This window comes from Mus caroli, unplaced genomic scaffold, assembly GCF_978045245.1.
Source record: "Mus caroli unplaced genomic scaffold, Mus_caroli_1 scaffold_13, whole genome shotgun sequence".
Taxonomy (NCBI): Eukaryota; Metazoa; Chordata; class Mammalia; order Rodentia; family Muridae; genus Mus; species Mus caroli.
This window is the reverse complement of record NW_028227268.1, coordinates 67,598,341-67,622,259: the sequence shown is the minus strand read 5'-3', so window position 1 is coordinate 67,622,259 and position 23,919 is coordinate 67,598,341. Positions and strand designations below refer to the sequence as shown.

The following is a 23,919-nucleotide window of genomic DNA, read 5'->3' as shown; positions in this document are numbered from 1 at the left end:
ATAGATTGATTTAGCTCTCAGAAAAGGAAAAAGTTATTCCATCTATCTATCTATCTATCCATCCATCCATCCATCCATCCATCTATCTATCTATCTATCCATCTATCTTCGACATAGGATTTCTTTTGTATAACTCTGGCTGTTCTGGAATTCAGTCTTTAGACTAGTCTGCCCTGGGACTCAGAGATCTGCCTGCCTCTGCCTCCTGGGTGATGGGATTAAAGGCGTGAGCCACCACTGCCACCCGTGTAAGGTTTTAATTTTAAATTTAAAAAATATTTTTCCAGGTTCATAATTTCTTGTACAAATTGAGTTTTACATGGTGGATTCACATCAGCTCCTTCAGGTATGGGACTTAACAGATGAGGTCAGACATTTCCAAATCCATTTCTCTTGCTTTCACAGCTGGAGTTGTTTTAGGCCTTAACTTGAAGTATAAGACCAACAAAGCAATGCCTCCATATATGGCCGGGACACAATTTATTCTACCTGTGAGGGTGAGAGAGTTGAAATACTTTTAATACCGGTGAACTGGAACTGGCTATCACTTTCTGGACCAGCCATGACACCCAAATCACAAACTCTACAGCTGATGTCCTTTGACAAACCCAGCAACCAGTTCGGTGTGACCAGAAGACAAATCTTCCCTGCCCGAGAATGACAGGGCACAGTGACTCTTAAAAAATAATTTTTAAAAAATTGTAGGGGCTGGAGAGATGGCTCAGTGGTTAAGAGCACTGGCTGTTCTTCCAGAGGTCCTGAGTTCAAAACTGGTTCACAACCATCTGTAATGGGATCCAATGTCCTCTTCTGGTGTGTCTGAAGACAGCTACAGTGTATTCATATAAATAAAATAAATAAACTTTTTAAAAAAGCCATAAAAAATTGTAAATATTATTGTGTGTGTTACACATTGGTTAGCCATGGTGGTGTGTGCCTGGAGGTCAGAGGACAGCTTGTATGAGTGGCTTCTCTCGTGTGATGGGTGCCTGGGATCAAACCTTTAGACTGTGGAAAGAGCTCTTGTTGTCCTGGTTTATTTTACTATTTTTTTTGTTCTTTTTCTTTTCTTTCACTTAGTCAGTTAATTAATTTTTGAGACAAGATCTTGCTATGTAGCTCAAGATGGGCTCAAACTCCTAACCCCAGGCCTAAAGTGAAGATACACACCTTTAATCTCATCATTGAGGAGGCAGAGGTCTCCAATGAATTCAACACCAGCATGTCCAAGCCCGTCAAGGCTACATGGTAAGATCTTGTCCCAAAACAACAAAAAGATTTATAGTATGGGCCCAGGTGACGGCAACAATCTGAGATTCATCCTCAGGCCCCGAATGGTAGGATGAGAGAACAGGTGCTGTCTTGTTGTCCTCTGACCTCTGCAGGCAGGTCATGATGTGAGCGCATTCACGAGCGGAACACGGCGGTCCGCGCCCATTATCCTAACAGTTGGAAGGTGAAGACGGGAGGGTCAGTGATGTGTTTGAATGGCGGGTCGAGATTAGGCCAAGATAGTTCCACGTGGAAGAGGTTTTATTGGGAGGGAGACAAGATGGCAGCAGAAAGAGAAGAGGGGAGGAGGGGGAAGAGAAACGGGGGGGGGGGGGGGAGGCGGTGTTCTCCTTATTTATATGGAAAATGACATAAAGGTAGGTAAACCAAGTGGATTCTGGGAATATGCTGCAGGTCACGCTGTCGCCTATGTGATTTCATAGGTTTGGGAGGTCCTGATGCCAACAGTCAGAAGTTAATGGCCAGACTGTTTGACCCTGACTCAAACAAAACAGCAAAAAAATTAAACAGAAAAAAAAAAATCAGCTGGGCATGGTGGCGCACGCCTTTAATCCCAGCACTTGGGAGGCAGAGGCAGGCGGATTTCTGAGTTCGAGGCCAGCCTGGTCTACAGAGTGAGTTCCATGACAGCCAGGGCTACACAGAGAAATCCTGTCTTGAACCCCCCCCCCCCAAAAAAAAAAATCACAGTGGTAAAGGGTACAGAATGGAATCTAAACCTGTCTTCTCCACTGGGACAAAGTACATCCTGCTCTCGGTAATCATTAACTGTTTCTTGTGACTCAAATTCTTCCTCGACAGTGCAAAGACACAGACATAGGCCTGGACAGCCCTGGCTCTTCAGTGTTTCCATGGGAGCTTCTGCCATGCTGACCTGTCTCATGCCTGGCATAGTGTATCTGTTCTGCCTGCTTCTTTGCTCGAGGTCTTTTGGACAGCTCTTGTAGACTCATCTGATGGATGATTTGGTGGCTGCCCTGCTGCCCCTTGGAAGTGGAGATTGTGTTATTGTGTCTGTTAGTGTTATTATGTCTGACGACTATGTAGCTGGATGCTAGGGTGGAATTCCTTTCTTTCTTTCTTTCTTTCTTTCTTTCTTTCTTTCTTTCTTTCCTTCCTTCTTTTTTTTCTTCTTTCTTTCAAAGATTTATTTATGCCGGGCGTGGTGGCGCACGCCTTTAATCCCAGCACTCGGGAGGCAGAGGCAGGCGGATTTCTGAGTTCGAGGCCAGCCTGGTCTACAAAGTGAGTTCCAGGACAGCCCGGGCTATACAGAGAAACCCTGTCTCAAAAAACCAAAAAAAAAAAAAAAAAAAAGATTTATTTATTATTATATGTAAGTACACTGTAGCTGTCTTCAGCTTTCCAGATGGGTGTGGGGCCTCATCCCTTTAATTCCAGCATTCTGGAGGCAGAGGCAGGAGGATCTCAGAGTTAGAGGACATCTGGTTTGCACAGTGAAGTTCCAGGATAGTCAGGGCTGTCTTTAAAACCAAACAAACAAGCTGGGTGTAGTGGCGCACACCTTTAATCCCAGCACTTGGGAGGCAGAGGCAGGCGGATTTCTGAGTTTGAGGCCAGCCTCGTCTATGAAGTGAGTTCTAGGACAGCCAGGGCTATACAAAGAAACCCTGTCTCAAAACAAACAAACAAACAAACAAACAAAAAACAAACAAACAACAAAGCCTCCACAGCTCCAAATTAAAGCCCACATTCCTTGGTTGGGCTAGCAATTCTACCAAGCGTTCCTAGAAGGAGGTTCCCACTGGAGGCTCACTGCCGGCTGGCTGCCTGTTGATAGGCGCTCTGACCCAGGGCTGGAGCACTGCACTTTTCTCTTGGTTCCTGGCTTCCGGATTCCAGGTTCTGCCTGGCTGCCTTTTCCTTCCAGCCTGGGCTGGGCAAGCGGGACTGACCCTTTCCCTTTGCACGTGGGAACTGTCCACATGTTCCTTTTGGAAACTCGCTGTAACACTTTAACGCCTGTATTTTCGGTATTTAGGAGGTTGGGGCAGGAGGATGGCGAGTTCGAGATCAGCTTAGGATATGATAAATCCAGGTCAGCAGAGGCTACAAGGGGAGACCTTGCCTGCCTCGAAAAGCCCTGAAACAAAACAAATTAATGCGAGTTTAGCTTGCTTTCAGGATTTCATGTCACTCAGAATGGCTTTGGACTTGTTATGTAGCTCAGGATGGCCTGAATTCTCCCCGCCTCCAGGGAACAGACTAGTCTAGTTTGTGTTTAGCATTTGGATCACAGCTCTTAATATAAAGTGCTCATGGTGGCCAGAAGACTCACAAAACCCCCGAGTTGGGGTCAGCAGCAGACTGAGGTACTACTACTTGGACCCTGGAGCCTTTATGGGGGAACCTTAGGCCTGTCTGCCTAGGAGTGGGGTAAAGTTCCCATTTCAATTTGAAAAGCATGTGACAATGGCTGGTGGTGACGCATCCTGTAACGCTCGCCAGCCAGAGGGTGATCAAAGAAGGGATGTTGTCTCTGCAATCACAAGATGGAAAACCTGAAAACGCCCACGAGCCACCCGGGCACGGCAGCTAGGAAGCCACCCGGGGACAAGCGCATTCCCAAACGCCAGCGAGGCTGCCTCGCGGTATGCTCTGGGGTCCCCTGACCAAGCCAGTTTCGCTGTCCTCGGTCGCCACTGCATTCGTGCTGAGTAATGCTAAGAGTCAGCAGCTCCTGCTCTTCCGAAATGCATGCAAAAAAAGTTTTGATGCGAAGAGAAAAAAAAAAACAAACCAAAAAAACAAAACCCGGGAATCTGTTACTTAGATCCCGGGTACCAAAGTTGCCTGGGAAGGCGGGAGACCCATGCTCGAGGACAGGATTCGACCTAAGAGGAAGAGAAAGGAAAGGGAACGGAAGACGCAGCTAGCCCATCCTCTTAACCGCTCCAGAGGGCACGGCGGCCCTGGGGCAGCCTTTGGAGAGAGCCATCCCTCCCTGTCAATCAGCTCCATTCGGTGTTGCCATTGGCTGGGGGCTTCCTTGCTCCCCTCCCGCGCCTACCTCCTAGTTGCATGGGGTTTACTTCCCCAAAGTACACGGGCCCCACCTTGTGGATCAACCGCTCCTGCCTGGACAGTGGGTTTCCGCCCAGAAAAAGAAATGTAAGCCAATGAGAACGCCTGCATGCAACTATTGGCTTGTCTGAGTGTCGCTCTCAGTGCATCCCGCCCTCATTTCTATAGACCATACGAGTATTGGCGCGGCTTCGTGTCCATCTGGGCTCTAGCTCCTTCAGTTATAGGCAGATGCGGCAGCCACTCAGGAGCCCGGCCTCTGGACAAAGACGCTGTCCAATCATAGCCAAGGGGCACGGTGGCGAGGCGGCCATTGGTCCCTGCATGCGACCGGGAGCAGCAGGTTCGGCTGAGCGCGGCTATATAGCGGGCGGCGGGCACGCGTGCCGCGGCATCGCGCGAGGGACGCCGCCACCTCCTCCCACGTAGCAGCCCCGTCCTCCCGCTCAGCCGCGCAGGTACTTGGGCCCGCGGGTGGGGCTGATCGGATGCGGGCCAGGCATGAGCCGAGCTGCGGCCGCGAGCGGGGCGCCCCGGGAGACCGCGCGGCGCGTCCCCACCCCCACCAACGGCCGGCGCGGCCTCCTGCCTGCGCTTTAGGGCCCGCGCGTGGTCCACCGCACCAACGGCGGGCGTCACGCGTCTGGCCGGCCCTGCGTGCTCCACGCGCATTCTCTGGCGCGCGCCGGCTCTCCCGGATGATATAGCTGGGCCTGGACCCTAAGGAAGCCTTCGGATATGGGGATGGGGGTTGGGGGAGCCCAAGCTGAGAGCGTGATCGCGCCTCCCAGGGTTGCAGAACGGAGGCGCGCGACCCCGGGATCAAGGGCTCAGTGGTGCAGAGACAGCCACGCCAAGACGTGATCTCTCCAAACCCCCCACTGTTTCCCCCTGCACTATGCCAAGAGTTCCCTTTTTTCCCGCCCTTCCCGGTCACCTGGGTGCAATCAGGTAGGTCCAGTCAACTGGAGAACGAGGTGGAACCAAGGCCCTCTGTAGGGAAAGGACAGGCATCTGTGCAGGCTACGTGGCTGTGGGACAACATCGGCCACTGAGCTCTTGAACCTGAGGTGCAAACCCCAGCATGAGAAGTCCCGTGGTGGAATCTGCGAGCCAGTGGGGGACTCCAGAGAAGAGAGATTAGCAGTGGGGTTTTGAATGACAAAGGAAGACTTAGCTTTCTTCCGCACTTATGTAGATAGATAGATGCGCCTCCAAGTTAGCTTCTGGGAAAAATAGAGAAAAATTCAGTCAGTGTAATGTAATTGAGTGTGCCTCTCAGCAGGTCCGAAACGCACCTCGAGGTAACGGGAAATTCCCGCCAGCAGGAAGTCAAACTCTGACATTAGATCTTGACTCTTCTAGATCCCCTTTTAACTTCGAATGTTTTAGTTGTGAATCAGAACAAACTTAGATTAAAAAACCTTTGAGAAGGTCGTAAGTCCAAGGAAACGAAGTGTTTTAAATTCTTACAAGAGTTGAAGTTAAAGTTTGAAATTGGATAGGACCGGCCCGGGCTTCAGTGCAGAGGTGGAGCACTTGGCATGGGATACAGGAAGCCCCGGGTTCAGTCACCAGAGCCACAAAAATAAGTCACATCTGAAATTGCTGGGGAGAGGATGGTGTCCAGTATCCAGTTATTGTGCACTGGGTCACAGTCACCGATTGGGTTTGCTGGCAAGCACAGCCATTAGGTTGTCTCCTGCCGAACCATCTATGATCAACTGCCTTTTTTTTTTTTTTTTTTTTAATTCTTACTGTGGAGCCCTTCCTGGCCTGGAATTCAGGAGGATCTCAGAATCTTCTCCGTGCCAAGAGTTAAGGTGCATCCACTAAGCCCAAACGAGTAATTTATTTTAGTACTTACTTGGTTTGACTTCTACGGGTTGCAAAGCTATTTTCAAGGATCTGTGGTCAGACTGTCTTTCTATGCTGAGGATTGCCTTTAACCCCTGGCTAGAAAGCACTTTAAATGGCAGGTGTTTCCCACCGTATACTACAAAAGAAGTTTCAGGACTAGCTCTTGAGGGGCACATGCCTTGCAAAAAGTTAAAGACCAAGGACGTTTAACAAAGTGGCAACGAAGAACCAAAGACTGTGGGGATGCATGCTGAATTTAACTGCCTTGCTTCTGAATATAACATTGTTTCCTTGGAACGGGTTCCACTTAACCTGCAGGGAGGGGGGAGGGGTAGGCGAATGTTAGTAATGCATCACCTTTTAAAATAAGGCAGACACCTGCTTTTTAACTTGGGAAGTTTGAGTCCAGGTAGTTTTACCGAGGTCAGATATATCAAGGGGAAATGATGGAATTGAAGGGAATGGTTATTAATCTTATCCCCACACATTCTAAAGACTCTTGGCCTCAGGCAGGTGCTTAGTAGGATAGGAATAGATAGGAAACTGACTCCTTAGCTCAGTGTCAGAAAGCAGTGAATTGAAGCAGTGACTGACTGCCTTGGCTCCTCCCTTCCAAGCAGGTCAGAGGTTACTGCTGGTGGAGGTGTCTTTTGAGCTAAGGTTCTAACAGGTACTACACTGAGCAGTTTGTTTGTTTGTTTGTTTGTTTGTTTTTTCGAGACAGGGTTTCTCTGTATAGCCCTGGCTGTCCTGGAACTCACTTTGTAGACCAGGCTGGCCTCGAACTCAGAAATCTGCCTGCCTCTGCCTCCCAAGTGCTGGGATCACAGGCGTGGGCCAACACATCTGGCTAGTTTCTTTTGTTTTAATTCACGTTCTGGTTTTTAGTTATCAGCTGTCAGTATAGTGCCTGAGCATTAGATTTTTAGAAATGTGTGTTCTTGAACCTGCTTGAAAGCAGATTGGATTTTTTTTTTTAAAAATTGTCATCTTTTATATACTAGATTTTCCTGTGTTTTTTTAAAAAAGATTTTATTACTATATCTAAGTTCACTGTAGCTGTCTTCAGACACCCCAGAAGAGGGCATCAGATCTCATGGATGGTTGTGAGCTACCATGTGGTTGCTGGGATTTGAACTCAGGACCTTCAGAAGAGCAGTCAGTGCTCTTAACCACTGAGCCATCTCTCTAGCCCTTCCCTGTATTTCTGTTGTTGTTTTGTTTGTTTTGGTTTTTGGAGACAGGGTTTCTCTGGTTGTCCTGGAACTCACTCTGTAGACCAGGCTGGCCTCGAACTCAGAAATCCGCCTGCCTCTGCCTCCCAAGTGCTGGGACTAAAGGCGTGCGCCACCACTGCCCGGCTAGCATATGGTTTTTTAATGAATTAGTTCAAGATAACAGGTTTAATAGAAAACTGAGAATTTGTAACCCAAACCAAGTTTAAGTTCTAGTGCTGAAGTAGAGTTTATATTACATTGCTGACCTAGAGAGGGGTAATTGTCAAGTAGGCAGATCAAGCTAGGTGTGGCGGTGCACTTTAACTCCAGGACTCCAAGGCAGAGGCAGGGAGAGCTCTTGAGTTCCAGGCACCAGCCTTGTCTTTATAGTGAGTTCCAGGCCAGCCATACCTACACAGTAAGACCCTGTCTTGAGAGAAGAGATAATGTCCCCTTTCCCCTGTAGTTGTCACGGTTAGTGGGGGAACCTTTGCCCAAGCTTGGGAGAACCTTCGTCCAACCTCAGGAGTTAAATTTAGAGTCAGCAGCTGTCACCCCACTTGGAGCTGGTGACTACTGGCTGTTAGCTAGAAATACTCACTATTCTCTCTTTAGCTAGAAATATTTACTATTTTCTACTTGTTTTTATTTTTTATTTATTTTTATTTTTTTAAAATGTGCAACTTTATTTGGGAAAGCCGAGCTGCTAGCCAGGTGAATACTTCCAATGCATGGTTTGCATTACCGAGTGGGAAGAAAGCTGCAGCCTAGGAAGGCTTTGCAATGCTGTTCTTTAGCAGGTACTGCATTTTAGGTGTAAAAGGCAACAAGCAATGTGTTTCTCTGGTCACTAAGTCCTTATTTGCTGTGGCAGACTGAAACCAGGACCCCATATGGACTCTTACTGAACCACAACCCCAGGTACTTCTGGTGTTTGAAAAATGGTTTCAGAGTTATCTTGGGCTACGGGGTTCAGGCCAGCCTGGATTACGTGAGACTCCATCTTAAAAAGTAAATGCTGGCTTGTCCCCCTGTGCATTGTGGGATCTGAGGAGTTGGAATTCTTACTCAGAATTGAGTGTAAGATGCCTTTTCCTTTGTCAGTTTTTCTTTTTGTGGTGCTTGGAATCAAACCAGACCCAGAACCAGGACCCTGTGCATGCTGGGCTAGTGTTCTGCCCTTGAGTTACAGCCTACATTTAGGGGTGTTGCTGTCCAGCACAGGCTACCTGGGCTCCTGGGGCTGGGGTTAAGGACTGGGCTACCACACATGGGTTAAGTAGTTTCCCGCTAACTTTGGAATGGCAGGGCTACTCAGGGAGAAAAACACCCAAATTATCCAGCTTACTGATACTTCCTGGAAAAGTTAGTATCTGATAGAGTTCTAGATTTATAAAAGAATTGTAATAGGTCTGCCTACCTCATCCTATGCAGTCAATGTGTACTTATAACAAATTGGTAAACTCTGTTGACATAGGCTTTATTTTGGTTTCCTCAGGTGCTTCTGCAATGTACTTTCTCTGTTTCAGGATCCACTCCAAAGTCTTCTTGTCTCCTTAGTGTCCTCTCATCTGTGAGTTTCTGTTCTCTGTCCTTAGCGACCTTGGCACTTAGGACGGTATTCAGGTTTGTCTTAGGGCTGGATTGGGTTAGTGGTTCTGTGGGAGGACTGCAGAGGGCTGTACCACAATCTCCTATGGCATCCATGGCGCTGTATCGTACCTTTATGGTGTGGGGAGAGTGAAGTGGCTATGTTTCCCTATCCACTCTGTTTAGGTCCTGCTCATACCCAAGGGAAGGGAGAGGTGGGACTATTTCCTTTAGGAGAGAGAATCTTGAGTTTGTAGGCATGTATATTAAAGTTGCTAACATTTATGGGGTTTTGTTAGAAACTCTCACTATGTAGATCAGGCTATTCTTGCACTCCGAGATCTGCTTGCCTCTGCCTCCTTAGTTCTCTATTAAAGACAAAGGCTTATGTAACTACACCCAGCTAGGTTATTGATTTATTTATCCATCTATTTTGATGTAGGGTCTTCTATAACCTAATCTGGCTTCTAATGTTTGATTTCTTCTGTCTGTGTCTCCCACGTTTTGAAGCCATGAATTTTTTTTTAAAGATTTTATTTATTTATATGAATACACTGTAGCTGTCTTCAGACACCAGAAGAGGACATCGGATTCCATTACAGATGGTTGTGAACCACCATGTGGTTGCTGGGAATGGAACTAAGGACCTCTAGAAGTTAGTGCTCTTAAAAGCTTAGCCATCTCTCCAGCCCCTCATGATTTTTTTTTTTTTTAGTAGTCTGATTTCCCTAAAGCTTTCCTACTTAATTTTACAATTTATTTATATTATTATTTACATTATTTATATTTATTTTGTCTACTACTTTATTTTTGTTGTTTTGAGACAGGATTTTTCTGTCTCCCAGGCTAGCCTTGAACTTGATCTGCCTCAACCTCCTGAAATGCTGGGATTCCAGTAGACCCAGCTCCCCTTGATAATTCAGTGATTTGATTTTATCAGTGGGACCTTATGGTATTTGATTCTTTGAGTTGTGCCTAGTATTAACTAAGTTTTGGTGATTTGTATGTTAATGTTTTGTTGGTATAATCACTGTGCCCCCTCCTTTTCTCTTTGTGGTACTGGGCAGTAAATCTAGGGCCTTGGACATGATAGGCCAGCACTGAGCGCCCTGTGTTCCCAGGCCTCTTGATTTGAGCCGCTTGCCTTGGCTGGTCTTGAACTCTGGAGCTGAGACAGGCTTTGAACATGTAGTCTCCCAAGTAACTGGGCTCATGTTCCCTGAGGCCTGGCTGTTTCTCTGTTATTACTTAAGTATTTTCTTACTTGCGTTAAATAATGGGGTGTTTTGCCTAGCCCAACTTAAAGTTAGCCTTTCACCAGAGAGAATTTTGGAGGGATTATGGCAGGTAGTGAGTCCAAAGGATTTAGATGATTTAGGTGACAGGTTGTCCCATCTAGTCCTGGGCTACACTTGCTTCTGAAGAGATTGACAACAAAGTTAGAAACAACACAGTTGCTCTGGTTCTGGAAAGTCACCGTTTCAGTTTGAGTCTTGATTTCAAATATTGAAATACAATGTATACCTTCAAACATAGGTAACTCCTTTATATTCTCATTGTTAAGATGTTTAGTTTTGTTTTTTCTTACTCTTGATACATTTGTAAAATAGTCAAAATGACACTAAGTGGAGAATAATATATTGCATTGCTTTTTTTTTTTTTTTTTAAGTTTTTCGAGACAGGGTTTCTCTGTATAGTCCTGGCTGTCCTGGAACTCACTTTGTAGACCAGGCTGGCCTCGAACTCAGAAATCCGCCTGCCTCTGCCTCCCGAGTGCTGGGATTAAAGGCGTGCGCCACCACGCCCGGCATTGCATTGCTTTTTAAAAAGCAGACTCCAGCAAGTTCATTTCCTATGTCCATGTGCACGGGTGCTTGTGTGTGTACAAGCACGCATAGTAAATAAATATTAAAAGATGATCAACCTGGCATGGTGGTGTACACCTTTATTCCTAGCAGTCAGGAGTCAGGCAGGTAGATATTTCAGTTCCACACCAGCCTGCTCTATATGGTAAATTGAAGCCAGGTCTACAGGGAGAGACCTTACCTTTAAGAAAGCCAGGGTTGGGGGTGTGTAAAGACTAATTTTCCCATGTAGATTTCCGCTCCATTCTGTCTTTCCGGGAAACCATTTTAATGTCTTTTCAGGTGATTTTATTAGTGTAGGGGGAAATTTAAAGATGGCTTTATCAGGATCTAATGGGATAGTACATACATTTAAAGGGGTGGTCTGATGTTTATGTAGTTATCAGCACAATCAAGATAGTAAACTGTTTATCCCTGCAAAAATACTCCCAGTACCCCTGTGTGTTCCCTCCTAGGTAAGGAAACTGAGCCAGCAGGTTCCAGTTTAACCTGGACAATTTAATGAGCTCCTGCCTAGAGAAAAAGCCTGTCTAACATTCACTGAGTTCCAACCAAGCACTGGGGAAAAAAGAATCCTTGGCTAACTTAACTGCCATGTATGTAGTTTCTTTGGAAGGTTGGCTTCTGTTTGCTGATTTGGTTTGGCCTATTTCAAGAATAAGGGATAGGTGAACTTGTGCATGTTCACAGAGGCCACCAGGCTCATTAGAACCCTTGATGCTGGAGTTAAAGGCAGTTGTGATCTATCCTGTGCTGGTGCTGGGATCTGAGTGAGCACTAAGTGTTCTTGATCACAGAGCCATCTCCCAACCTGCCCCTTGAGTTTGCTGTCTGGGTATGTGTATTAAACTGTATTACTGTTTCTTAAAGAATGAGGTATGCTTACTTGTGTTTGTACTGTTCTTTGGAATTAGTCATAAGTATGTGGGTGTGTTTATTGTAGTATGGAGAATTGAACCCAGGGCCTTGTTCATGCTGGTTAGACACTCTGCCACTGAGCCACAAGCCTAGTTCAAACACTGTCGTGATAAGTTAGTTCCATGGATCCCTTTGGGTATTTTCATAGCTAACCTGTTAAAAGAGCTCATTTGCATTTGTGGTTATTAAGACCAACTATCTATCTGGCTTTACTTTGCAGGTATTGAAAATGGCGTTGAGACATTAAAACAGTTGACCTGTTTTATTAAAATTGCTTTTTAGATCTCTTTCTGGGTGGTTTCAAATTCATTCTGCAACTCAGGGTGGCCTTGAACTCACGATCCTGCTGGGGCTCACTCAGAACTGGGATTACAATTGTGAACGTCTTCGCCTGGATTTCTGTGCTGACTTCCTGATTATTATACAGAGTATGACTGTTAGACTGGTAAACCGGGCCTTAGTCCCGTTAATGTGGTGCAGTAAGTGTTGGTTTTTCAGTTTTGGGAGTGATGCTTTTAAGGTTTTTATTTTGTTTTATTTTTATTTATTATTTTATTTTATTTTTCTTTAGTGTCCTGTGGTATAAGCAAGAGCTCAGCCAGTTCCTTGTTGATGTTGCCAATCTTATATTTTACATAGAAGGCAGCAGTTAAAGTCTCTTTTTGTCTTATGCTATGGTGAGTTCTTTGTAGATGGGCCCAGGAGAGAATTATTCTTTCCAGACTCTGTCCTCATAGTCCAGCACCCACCCTTGCTTGCTACTTACTGATTGCCTGAGAAGAGATAGTTTAAAAAAAAGATTTATTTATATATTTTATGTATATGAGTACACTGTTTCTGTCTTCAGACACCCCAGAAGAGGGCATCAATTCCCACTACAGATGGTTGTGAGCCACCATGTGGTTGCTGGGAGTTGAACTCAGGACCTCTGAAAGGGTAGCCAGTGTGTCTTAACCACTGAGCCATCTCCAGCCCCCAAGAAGAGATAGTTTTAAATGTTTTGTTTGTTGTCTGTCTGGTACTTCCTGGGAATTGCTAGTTCTGCTTTGATTATGTGCCCTGCTTTGCATTCTAGGCAAGTGCTCTATTCCCAAACTGGGTTGTTTCTTTAGTAGTTTTTGGTCTTTGGTGCTGGGAACTGAACCCACCTATGGCCTTGTTCGTGCCAAACATGTTTGTTCCTCAGCACTGTACACTGTGGATAGTAACTTCTTATATCCTATTGTTCAAACTTTAGAATTGCCACTTAGAGTGAGCCATTGACATGCTAGCTTTTGATTTTGTTGGAAAGAGTAAGCAGAGCTATTGAGACTTTGGCAGTGGGATGGCTGGCTTTCATTGGTCCTGCTCCCCGTGTGTCAGCACTGGAGTGGACAGGGGTGGCTGTCTGGACGTAGGGGGAGGACCCTTAATCAGCTCTGTCTATTTCATCAAAGACGCTATGAGATCTAGCAACCTGAGGTCAGGTGAGAAGTTTTGATGTACAGGCTTGTAAGCCTGTACAAGCCAGTCAGTCCAGCCAGTAGGAAGTAGGTAGGTGTGTGCATGTGTTAGTTAATATGTTGCTGCTTTTTCTGTTGTGGCTCTGAGGCTGACTCCAGATCTTGCAGGTGAGCCCTCTACTTCTGACTCCCACCCCTGCAGTCCTGTATGTTTATGATTTGAGTTTCTTTTTTGAAAATGGATTTTTTTTAGCTGGGCGTGGTGGCACACGCCTTTAATCACAGCACTTGGGAGGCAGAGGCAGGTGGATTTCTGAGTTCAAGGCTAACCTGGTCTACAGAGTGAGTTCCAGGACAGCCAGGGATATACAGAGAAACCCTGCCTCAAAAAACAAAAAAAGGAAAGAAAATGGATTTTTTTTTTTGTTTGTTTGGTTTTTTCGAGACAGGGTTTCTCTGTGTATCTCTGGCTGTCCTGGAACTCATTCTGTAGACCAGGCTGGCCTCGAACTCAGAAATCCGCCTACCTCTGCCTCCCAAATACTGGGATTAAAGGCTTGCGCCACCACCGCCCGGCAAATGGATTTTTTTCATGCAGTATATTTTGATTCCATCTTTCCGTCCCCTACCTCCTCCCAGCTCTTCTTCACTTTCCCACCTGTCCAGATCCTCAACCCTTCTTTTTCTTTGATTAGAATACAAGCAGGCAGCCGGGCGTGGTGGCGCACGCCTTTAATCCCAGCACTCGGGAGGCAGAGGCAGGCGGATTTCTGAGTTCGAGGCCAGCCTGGTCTACAAAGTGAGTGCCAGGACAGCCAGGGCTACACAGAGAAACCCTGTCTCGAAAAACCAAAAAAAAAAAAAAAAGAATACAAGCAGGCATTAGTAGTAGTAAAGTAGAATAAGGCAAAATAAAAACAAACTGGAAAAGAAACAGCCAAAGAAAAAGCATGGGAAACACAGACACAGAAAGCTCAAATTCAAAATTGGAGACCATCATATATAACCAGAGGATCTGTGGAAGGTTTAAAAAAAAAAGGCCCAGGCAAGCACTGTGAAACAAAAAACCCTCCAAAAATACCATTGAGTTAATTTTGTGCTAGCCATCGACTGCTGGGCATAGTGTGTTTAAGTGAGGCTCTATTAGCGAAAACTTATTTTTCCTTTGTGAGTGGTTATCAGTTACTGAGAGAGCTTCTTGGTTAGGGTGGGGGCTTGTGTCCTCTCTTAACACTGGGACTCTTTCTGGCCCTGTGTATGCTGCCACAGTCTCTGGCTCTTTGTTGTGTCAGCTTTGTTGTGTCTAGAAGCCCTGTTTCCTTGGTGTCTCCTGTCTCCACTGGCTCGTATAATCTTTCTGCTGCCTCCTCTGTTGGGTTCCCTTAGCCCAGAGGCAGGGATTTGATGGAGTCATGCCATTTAGGACTGAATGTGCCAAGGTCTCTCACTCTGTACATTGTCCAGTTATGGGACTGTATTTGGCCCCATCTACTGCAGGAAGAAGCTTCGATAATGGCCGAGTACAGCCATTGATGTATGAGTACAGCAGAAGGCCATTAGGAGTCATTTTTTCACTATGTTCCTTTAGCAGATTGGTAGTATTTGGTTTTCCTCTCGGTCAATGGCTTATCTAGTCTCAGGTATTCTATCCTATGGGCCTTAATTCCAGTGACCGAGTTTATTGAAGGACTGGAGGCCTGCAGATTGCTTAATATAAATGTAAAGTTAGGGGTTGGCAAAATGGCTTAATGGTTCAGAATATTTGCTGTTATTGTGGAAGTTTGATTCCCAGCACCCATATCAGGTGATTCACAACCATCTGTAACTCCAGCTCCAGGGGATTTTGGTCTCCTAAGGTGTGTGTGCTAAGGTGTATGTGTGTATATGCTCTCGTGCGCGCGCACACACACACGCACACACACACACAAATTGTAAACATTGGAATGCTACACTTTGTTAAGTGAAAATGGCTTACTTAACCTTTCACTTTTTTTTAGGTTAAGTTTTCTTTCATTTCTGATTTCTCTTAAACCATAATGATTTAAGGGAAGGATTTATGTTCTACCCAAGAGGTCACCCTCCTGGGAAAAGTGTAAGAAATAGGAGTGAGCTATTGAACTTGCAGTGTCTTATAGGACAGGGTGCGAGCCCTTCCAGGGTGTGGGAGACTTGCTGTTTCCAGTTGAAGCCATCTGGCTGGCCTGCTTCCTGGTAGCTTTCTCACAAAGCTGTTAGTTACACTGGGAATGGGGCAGGATGGTGTGTGTCTACATTTGCAGCTTTCTTTCTTTCTTTCTTTCTTTCTTTCTTTCTTTCTTTCTTTCTTTCTTTCTTTCTTTCTTTCTTTCTTTCTTTCTTGTTGTTGTTGTTGTTGTTTTTTCGAGACAGGGTTTCTCTGTAGCCCTGGCTGTCCTGGAACTCACTCTGTAGACCAGGCTGGCCTCGAACTCAGAAATCCGCCTGCCTCTGCCTCCCAAGTGCTGGGATTAAAGGCACCCGGCTGCAGCTATTTCTATAAAGCTTTTTGGAGAGGACACAGTGTAATCAGAAGCTCTGGCTGAGTAAGGAAGGAGCCTTGGGGCCTCCAGCTCCAGGGGGGTTTGGTCTCCTAAATGGAACATCTCCATTTTCACAGGTTTGCATTGTTTCCATTTGTTACCATGAGCAGGTTTGTTTCTGGGAAGAATCTGAATTGTTTGGGGGTTTTTAATTGGTTTAGGTTGGACAGAATTGAGTGCTGATAACCTATTGATCCAGTAATTGAGGCCAAATCTGGAGGAAAAGGAATTCTGAGCCAGACTGGGTTACATAGGATCAATCTGCTTCAAAGAATTGAGAGTTGACTAGCTTGAGAGCAATGTAAAAACATTTTCAAGGGTTGCTGTGTTAGCCATGGTTCAGAGAAGAAGATGAATTAGTTGGACAGTAATTTAAAATGTAGATTACCTTAAACTCAGCAATCCTCCTGTCTCAGCTTAAGAGCTGAGATGACAAGCACAAGCCAGGATGTTTAAGAATTCCTGACGTTCAAGTTATTGTGGGTTTGGGGGTGGGTGTTTTTTGCCTTACTTGCTTGTAGGGTACAGACCATTGGAGTAAGTCAGGGCGGGAACTCAGGGGGCACTAGCTAGGTGCTTGCTCACAGAGGTTTGGAGTGAGGTGTCAGCGTATTCTTTCTTGTAATACAAGGTTTGCCGGTGTCTTTGAAGGAGAGGAGAGTCATGGCTGAGGTTGCAGGCTGCCCTAGGTCTACCTCAGTAACTTCATCGGTGCTCTGAATTCACAGACTGCAGACTTTCTAAGGAGGCGTGGAGAGTTTTCCAGTTGCTACCTTAAATCTAAAGACTGGAGTCAGATTCTGAGCTCAGTTACTGTAGACAGCCAGGCAAATGTGCAGTCTATGGTAGTCCGCCTTCATGATTTTTGTTGACTTGGGCTCAGAGTTTCTATTGCTGGTGGCGTCACAGCCCAGTCTTTGTGAAGGCAGACCACTCTCCTGGTGCCTCCTGGAGCTGCTCCATAGGCAGGGCATTTTTGGTCACGTCATCTGCCAAGTTCATGTTGGAGAACCACACAATTGAATTAATAAAAACAAAATAACAGGACTGGAGAGATGTTCAGTGGTTAAGAGCACCTGGTGGTATTCTTGCTGAAGACCAGTTCCTGTCACCCACATGGTGACTTATAAGTATTTGTAACTCTGTAAGTACCGTGTACATGTGGTTCACATACATTAAAAAAATATTTTAAATAAATTTGTGACCTTTTTTCTTGGGTCTCATTCAGACTGGATGATACCCTGATTGGATTCTATACCTGATCTCACAACTGTAGTTGGAAAGTGAACAACCCTTGGGATTTAGGTCTTAGTGAAATGAAGTAAGTGGGTCAGACATTCAAGAGTAGTGCAAGAAATGGACCATGCTACAACTCAGCCCTATGGAGGCTGAGGCAGGGCATTGGGAGTTCTAGGCTAGCTTGGCCCATATTGTGAGACTGTCTCAAACACACACACACACACAAGCACAGCAGCCATGTGTAGTGTAAGCACAGTAGGCTGAGCAATGATGATTCTATTATGGGGATCACCCAAGCCAAGAAGTTTGAAGGTGGGTGGAGCCAACACACCAAGATCCTAGGTCAAAAAAGACAAAAGGAGAAAATAAGCGACATGAGCCAGGCGAGGGTACAGACTACTATTAGGTTCATGTCATTCGCCCTGCTGAAAAACCTTGATGTCCCATTTGACTACCACATTTTCTGCTGATAATAGATTTTTGTGGCTATGCTTATGGGATAGATTAAAGTTGCCATGATCTGAAGAGAGAGGGCTTTGCAGTGTCCTCCCTCTATATGAAATGGCTGGACAGTAAACCACCTCTCATTATAACTGACACATGTGGTAAACCCAAAGTTTGAGTAATGAACTTGAAAGGATTTCCCCTTCCCATATGTAGTCCTGGCTGTCCTGAAACTCACTCTGTAGACCAGGCTGGCCTTGTACTCAAAGAGATCACCTGCTTCTGCCTCCTGAGTGCTAGAATTAAAGGCGTGCACCTATGGCTCACAACCATCTGTAAGGAGATCTGCCGCCCTCTTCTGGAGTGTCTGAAGACAGCTACAGTGTACTTACATATAATAAATAAATAAATCTTAAAAAAAAAAAAGCATGTACCACTATGCACCACTGCCACTGCCTCCCTCCCATATTTTAAACAGGGAAGCAATGTGTTTTATCTATGAAAACCCAATGTTAACAGAGATGTACTTGGGAAAAGTTGTCTGATACTCATGTCTTCCCAAATTAGTGGGTTAAATGATTTCTTCTTAATATGTAGTAAATGCTGTGCTGCTGTTAAGTATATAGATCAGAACTGGAATTGGGTTGGAGAGAAGGCTTGTATTAAGAGTGCTATCTGCTTTTCCTCAGAACTTGGATTTGATTTCCATCACCCACAGGGTAGGTAGCTCACAACTATTCATAACTCTAGTTCTGAGGCCTCCAAGGGCACCAGGCACTCATGTAGTACATGGACATACATGCAGACAAAGCACATACATTATACTATAAAACAAAACAACAAAAGCTGTAATAAAACTGATCTCCTTTTATACTGTAAGTAGAATGTATTCACTTTCCTTTGCGTGCATGGTTGGGTAATTTTATCTCTTAAATAAGATGGACTGTCTGTTGTGTGGCTTTCTTGGGGAGATGTAAGCAAATGTCTGCCGTGGTGAGTCACTGAGCTTGTTGGTAGCTCCATCGGCAGCCTGGGTGATGACTTACAAAGGCTGCATGGATCTCTACAGGCTGAACAGTCCCTTCTGCAGCAGTCCTCACTGATGGAAGGACAGCCTTGGGGAGGTGGCGGCCTTGTGGGTCCTGTATGCTTTGGGAAGTCCCTGAGTGAGAACTGTGACTTGAATTTCTTACTGAGCTCTGTAGTATTAAGGAAGTTTCTAGGGACTGCAGAACTGCCACTGCTGTGAATGCTACACCTGATCTCGGAACTGTAGTTGAGGAAATGAACAGGGAGGAGGTTGCTGCAGGCACCGTGTCATGTCAGAGGATGTTGAGGATTCACAGGTATCCTTGTAAAACAGAAGTTTACACATTTCCATTGTATTTTAAGCTGCTAAGATTTAGTAAAAAAAAAATCTTGTTAACGCTATAGATTTGATTTTGATAGTCCTTTATTTATCTTACAATAAATCAATGAAAGAATTTTTTATTTCTGGGGTTAAATTATTTTAAATTTTGGCTTTGTCTTCTTTTGAGGTAGGACCTTATTATATAGGCTTGGCTAGCCTGGAGGTAGAACTGTAGACTAGGCTAGTCTTAAAGACCTGCTTGCCTCTGGATTCTGAGAAACCGGTATTGAAGGTATGCATCACTATATCCAGTTAAACTTCTCTTCTATGTGTGTTTGTGGAACATGTGCTTGCTCAGTGCCTAAAGAGGATGCTGGAGTTATAGAAGATTGCTGGGAACTGAATCCACATCTTCTAGAAGAGCAGCCAGTGCTGTTAACCGCTCAACCTTCTCTCCAGTCCCTGTAGCTCTTCATACCCCCCTCCCCTCTACCCTCTCAGGGCCCAAATGCCACAGATTCTATGTATATCCCTGGCTGTCTTAGAACTCACTCTTGTAGACCAGTCTGGCTTGGATCTCAGAAATCTGCCTGTCTTTCTCCCAAGTGCTGGGGTTAAAGGCCTGTACCACTCACTACCCCATGGCCTCATTTGGTTATTTTATTTTATTTCATTTTATTGTGGTTCAGGTAGACTAGAGAGTATGGTAACTGGTACATGGGCATGGACTGTACCAGCTGAGTTGTTATTGTCTTTGAGTCTAGGATGGGAAAACGAGAGGTCTCAGAGTAGTGGAAGCACTGCATGGCTGAGTGCTGCCTGCCTTCAGTCTCAATACAGGGGATCTCTTGAGGTCAGGGCTAGCCTGATCTACAAAGCAAGTTCCAGGACAGCCAGAGCTGTACATAGAAACTGTCTCTTGAGGAACAGAACAAAAAAAGGACTGGAAGGCCTTTAAGCGAGCTGCTTAGGAACTTAATAACTGTGGGCTGGCAAATATGTGCTGGTGGGGTTTTATCTCTAGATTAAGAAAACCGAATATTTGGAAAAGTGAGTTTTTACACTTTTTTTCCTCATGTATTCATCTGATTACAATACATTGGGATGTAAAAACTGGGCTGAGTTTGTTTTTATAATGCTTATTCCTTTTCAAACTTTAAACTGGGTGTGATAAACATTTAGGAGGCTGAAGTAGGTAAATCCCGTGCCATCCTGGTCTGTACAGTGAGTTCCAGGGTAGCTGTCATGGTGCATCCGAGATTCCTAGGAATACTGATGCTGTGTTGAGTTGGCTTAGCACAGTGAGTCAGTCCTTTTCAAGCTCTTGTGATTGGTTAACTGACTTGTATTGTTTTACAGGTTGAATCCACCAAAGCGATGGTTATGGAGAAGCCTAGTCCCCTGCTGGTCGGGCGGGAGTTTGTGCGACAGTACTACACCCTGCTGAACCAGGCCCCGGACATGCTGCACAGGTGTGCTCTCAAGTGCCCAGGAGGGGTGTTGTGGGATAGCTCTTCAAATAAGCACTGTTAAGTAGAGGTTTAGAAACAGCATAAGATCTCACCATGTTTTGCAGCCCTGGCCTAGCCTGGGATTGAGAGACCTGCCCGCCTCTGCCTCCTGAGTTCTGGGTTAAAGGTGTCCACCATGCCCAGTTCAGACAGATTTACTTTATAGAGCTGTGTTAGTTTGCTAGTGCGGTAGCTCGAATCTGGCATTTTTACACTGTTACACTATATAAAACTGTCTGGACTTAGGATAATTTTTCACACAAGTCGTATTTGCACTATAGTTTCTCTACTTGAGTCAGGCTGAAATTTCTTTTTAAGTTTGTCATTTCTAGAACAGTCTGTTTCTCTTGACAATCCTTTGGTGAAACATTTCAGAAGCTGCTCTCCTCTTGCTGATGCTCAGAGGATTTAAATCTTGATTCATTCACTTTGGAGCCACAGAAGCAGTCTGCACGTTTTTAACCTCTTCCTTTTCCCTTTTCTTGCTGGGTTTTGTGTCAGTTTTCTTTCCCGTCTTGAAAGTTAGCTAAGGTTGTGGTGTAAGGTGGAAGGCCCTGCACACAGGCCTGTCTCGCTGATGTTGTTACAGCCTGAGACTTCTGCCATTTCCATGTCCATCAAGGGTGCGGTGTAGAGGGGCCTGGAGGAGAGAGCAGAGGCTGCTGAAGTGAGTTCCTTTAATAGCTTGAAAATTATAAGGTGCTGTGTGCACTGATGCACACCTTTAATTCCTCAGGAGCCAGAAGTAGGTGGATCTCTGTGAGTTCCAGGCCAGCCTGGTCTACAGAATGAGTTCCAGGACAACCAGGACTACACAGAAAACCTGTCTTGAAAAAAAAGAAAAGTAGCAAGTTAGTGTGCTTTGGGGGTAAGGTAGATGGAAGCAGGATACAGCATGGGCTCCTTTAAGGGTTTATGGAGTTGTCCTTAGATGTCTTCAGTGGTCTTTGGTTGGCATTTTGCTGTACATCTCTCTGATGTTCTTTTAATGAAAATGGTGATTGAGTGCATAGATGAGAGAGGGCTTAAGGGATAAAAGTTCATACCACCCGTGCACAGGACAACTGCCCACTGCCTTCTCAGGTGGGAAGGCACCGACTCTCCAGGTCCGTGACAGGGCAGCTGTCCTCAGTGGAAACAGGAACTTGACTTTGATTTTAAGTGCCTGACTTTGCTGACAAACTCCAAGGCCCTTCCCAACATGATCATCCTACCTACCCTGAAACTTGGAAGTCGGGACTTGAAAACCACACACATGCCTCATGCCTCATTGACTGAGACTGTTCCCACTCGGGCGTGTGCAATGGACTTGTCGTGCACAAACATAAACAGTCCCCGCTGTGAGTCTGCCAGTGAGGTGGATAGGTACCAAGCCTGAACACTAAGTACCTGCACTTCCGGTCCTTGAAGATGAGAAGTAAATTGCCTTCTCTTGTACAGATTTTATGGAAAGAACTCTTCCTATGCCCACGGGGGCCTGGATTCCAACGGGAAGCCAGCAGATGCAGTCTACGGGCAGAAGGTGGGTGCTGTGGACCAGTATCAGCAAAGAAGGCAGCTCCCTGCCTACTGGGAAGCTGGTACCTAGGGGTGGGTTTCTGTTTCTTTGGTTTGCTGAACTCTCTGTGTTGTCATGTTACTTTCATTCTGTGTTAGATTGCTGGCTTCAGCAGAAGAGTGCCATGCTTAAACTTAAAAGGTGTGTATTCAAGGCACTTATTTTATTTTTTTATTTTATTTTATTGGTTTTTCAAGACAGGGTTTCTCTGTGTAGCCCTGGCTGTCCTGGAACTCACTTTGTAGACCAGGCTGGCCTCGAACTCAGAAATCGTCCTGCCTCTGCCTCCCAGTGCTGGGATTAAAGGTGTGTGCCCGGCTAATTATTTTATTTTTTGAGACATTCATGTTTTTTGCTGTTCTGGAACTTGCTATGTATGTCTGGATATTTCCCTGACTCAAGTTTCTCAAGTGCTTAGATTACATATAAAAGTGGCAGGACAGTTGTTTTTAAGGCGCTAAGCTGTGATCACTAGAACTACAGCACACAGCCACCGACAGCTGGGCTATATTATAACAGTAATACATGTATTCTCTATATGCTGTGTTGGACGTTTTTTATTTTTTAAAATTTGTTTACAGATGTATTTATGTGTGTGAGTGTTTTGCTAGCATCCATGTCTGCACCATGTGTGTGCTGAGTCCCTGAGGAGGCCAGAATAGAGCTTTGGATACTCAGGAACTGGAGTTAGAGGGTGAGCGGCCATGTGGATGCTGGGAACTGAGCTTAGGTCCTCTCCAGCTCTGAAGTGTTCACATATATTGGTTTGTGGGTGAGTGTGACTGTGAGTGGTATGCTTGTGGAGGTCAGAGGATACCTTGTCAGGAGTTCTTTGCTTCCACTGTATAGGCCCCAGAGATACATTCTGGATTATCAGGCCCTATAGCAAGTGCCCTTACCTGCTAAGCCACCTGGGATTTATTTTTTTAAACTAGATTTTTGTGTTACTTTATTGTCTCATTGCTGAGACAAATACCTGACAGAAGCAACTTACGAAGGAAGCAGGGTAGTCAGACTCACAGTCCACGTGAGAAAGGTGCGGTAGTAGGGACACAAGGTGAATGCTGGTGCTCAGGTCCCCTTTTGTACAGCACAGGGGTCTCGCCTGTGCAATGCTGCTGTCCCAGGGGAGTGTTTGTCAGCGTCTTGTCACGCTGAGTGGAGATGAGCTGGTGTGAGCATAGCGGGTCTCTGCCCTTCAGTGTACTTGTTGTATAGCTCTTCAGATTGTTTTGAGACTGCTCAATGACTGTGTGAAGGAGCAGGAGGAGGCAGGGTTAAGTATCAAGTACACATCTGTGAGAAAACAGGGCGGAGCTTGGAGGATCTGCCAGTCTGTTCTTGGTGCTGGCAACTGCTGTTTTAGTTTCTGAACTGGTGAGTTCCCGAGGGATTGACTCTTGCCTCCATTCCTCAGGAAATCCACAGGAAAGTGATGTCACAAAACTTCACCAACTGCCACACCAAGATCCGCCACGTGGATGCTCACGCAACTCTGAATGACGGGGTGGTGGTCCAAGTGATGGGGCTACTGTCCAACAACAACCAGGCTCTGCGGAGGTTCATGCAGACCTTTGTCCTTGCTCCTGAGGTATGTTGCACGATGGCTGTTGGCTCTGTAGTGATGGAGTACATAAAGACTAAAAGCTGTGTGGAGTCCAGATTCCTGGCAGCTCAGGGTTATAGGTATGGCTGCAGGGTAAGCGCTGCTTTGTCCTCTTGTCCTAAAGCTGTGGTGTCCTCACTGTAATCTTTAGGAAGATTACTGTTGGGAGGGGTCTTCCCTCTAGACTGTTGAAATGCAGGAGACTTTGTCCCTTCGGCTGGCATCACCTAAGGACAAGGGATCTGTTTCCTAATCACCCTGTTGTTACCACATTTAGAAAACTGTGCTCAGTATATATAGCTCATGCAGTAACCATGTCTGAATTTCACAAAGTAGCTGGCCTTGTCTTGCATAGTTTGTTTTTCTTGATCTGGGTTTCTGTATGTAGTTCTCTGTTGTGTTTGTCTGGTCGTGTGTCTTGT

At 45.5% G+C, this 23,919-nt stretch overlaps 1 protein-coding gene, 1 non-coding gene and 1 pseudogene across 2 annotated transcripts in view; 2 read left to right on the top strand and 1 right to left on the bottom strand.

Annotated features, from left to right (window-relative positions):
* Positions 1–355: 355 nt before the first annotated feature.
* On the bottom strand, positions 356–564 carry LOC110304151 (ATP synthase F(0) complex subunit k, mitochondrial pseudogene; annotated as a pseudogene).
* Positions 565–4,680: 4,116 nt separating this feature from the next.
* Positions 4,681–23,919, top strand: part of G3bp1 (G3BP stress granule assembly factor 1) — a 30,863-nt gene continuing 11,624 nt past the window's right edge. Inside the window, exons 1-4 of the mRNA XM_021177947.2 lie at positions 4,681–4,796; positions 20,182–20,294; positions 21,774–21,855; positions 23,309–23,482. Of these exons, the coding sequence (XP_021033606.1) occupies positions 20,200–20,294; positions 21,774–21,855; positions 23,309–23,482 (351 nt within the window). The 5' untranslated portion in view covers positions 4,681–4,796; positions 20,182–20,199. The remainder of the gene's footprint in view (positions 4,797–20,181; positions 20,295–21,773; positions 21,856–23,308; positions 23,483–23,919) is intronic.
* Positions 17,467–17,606, top strand: LOC115032673 (small nucleolar RNA SNORA29). The gene has a single exon (XR_003838302.1). It is a non-coding gene; the product is annotated as a small nucleolar RNA SNORA29 (small nucleolar RNA).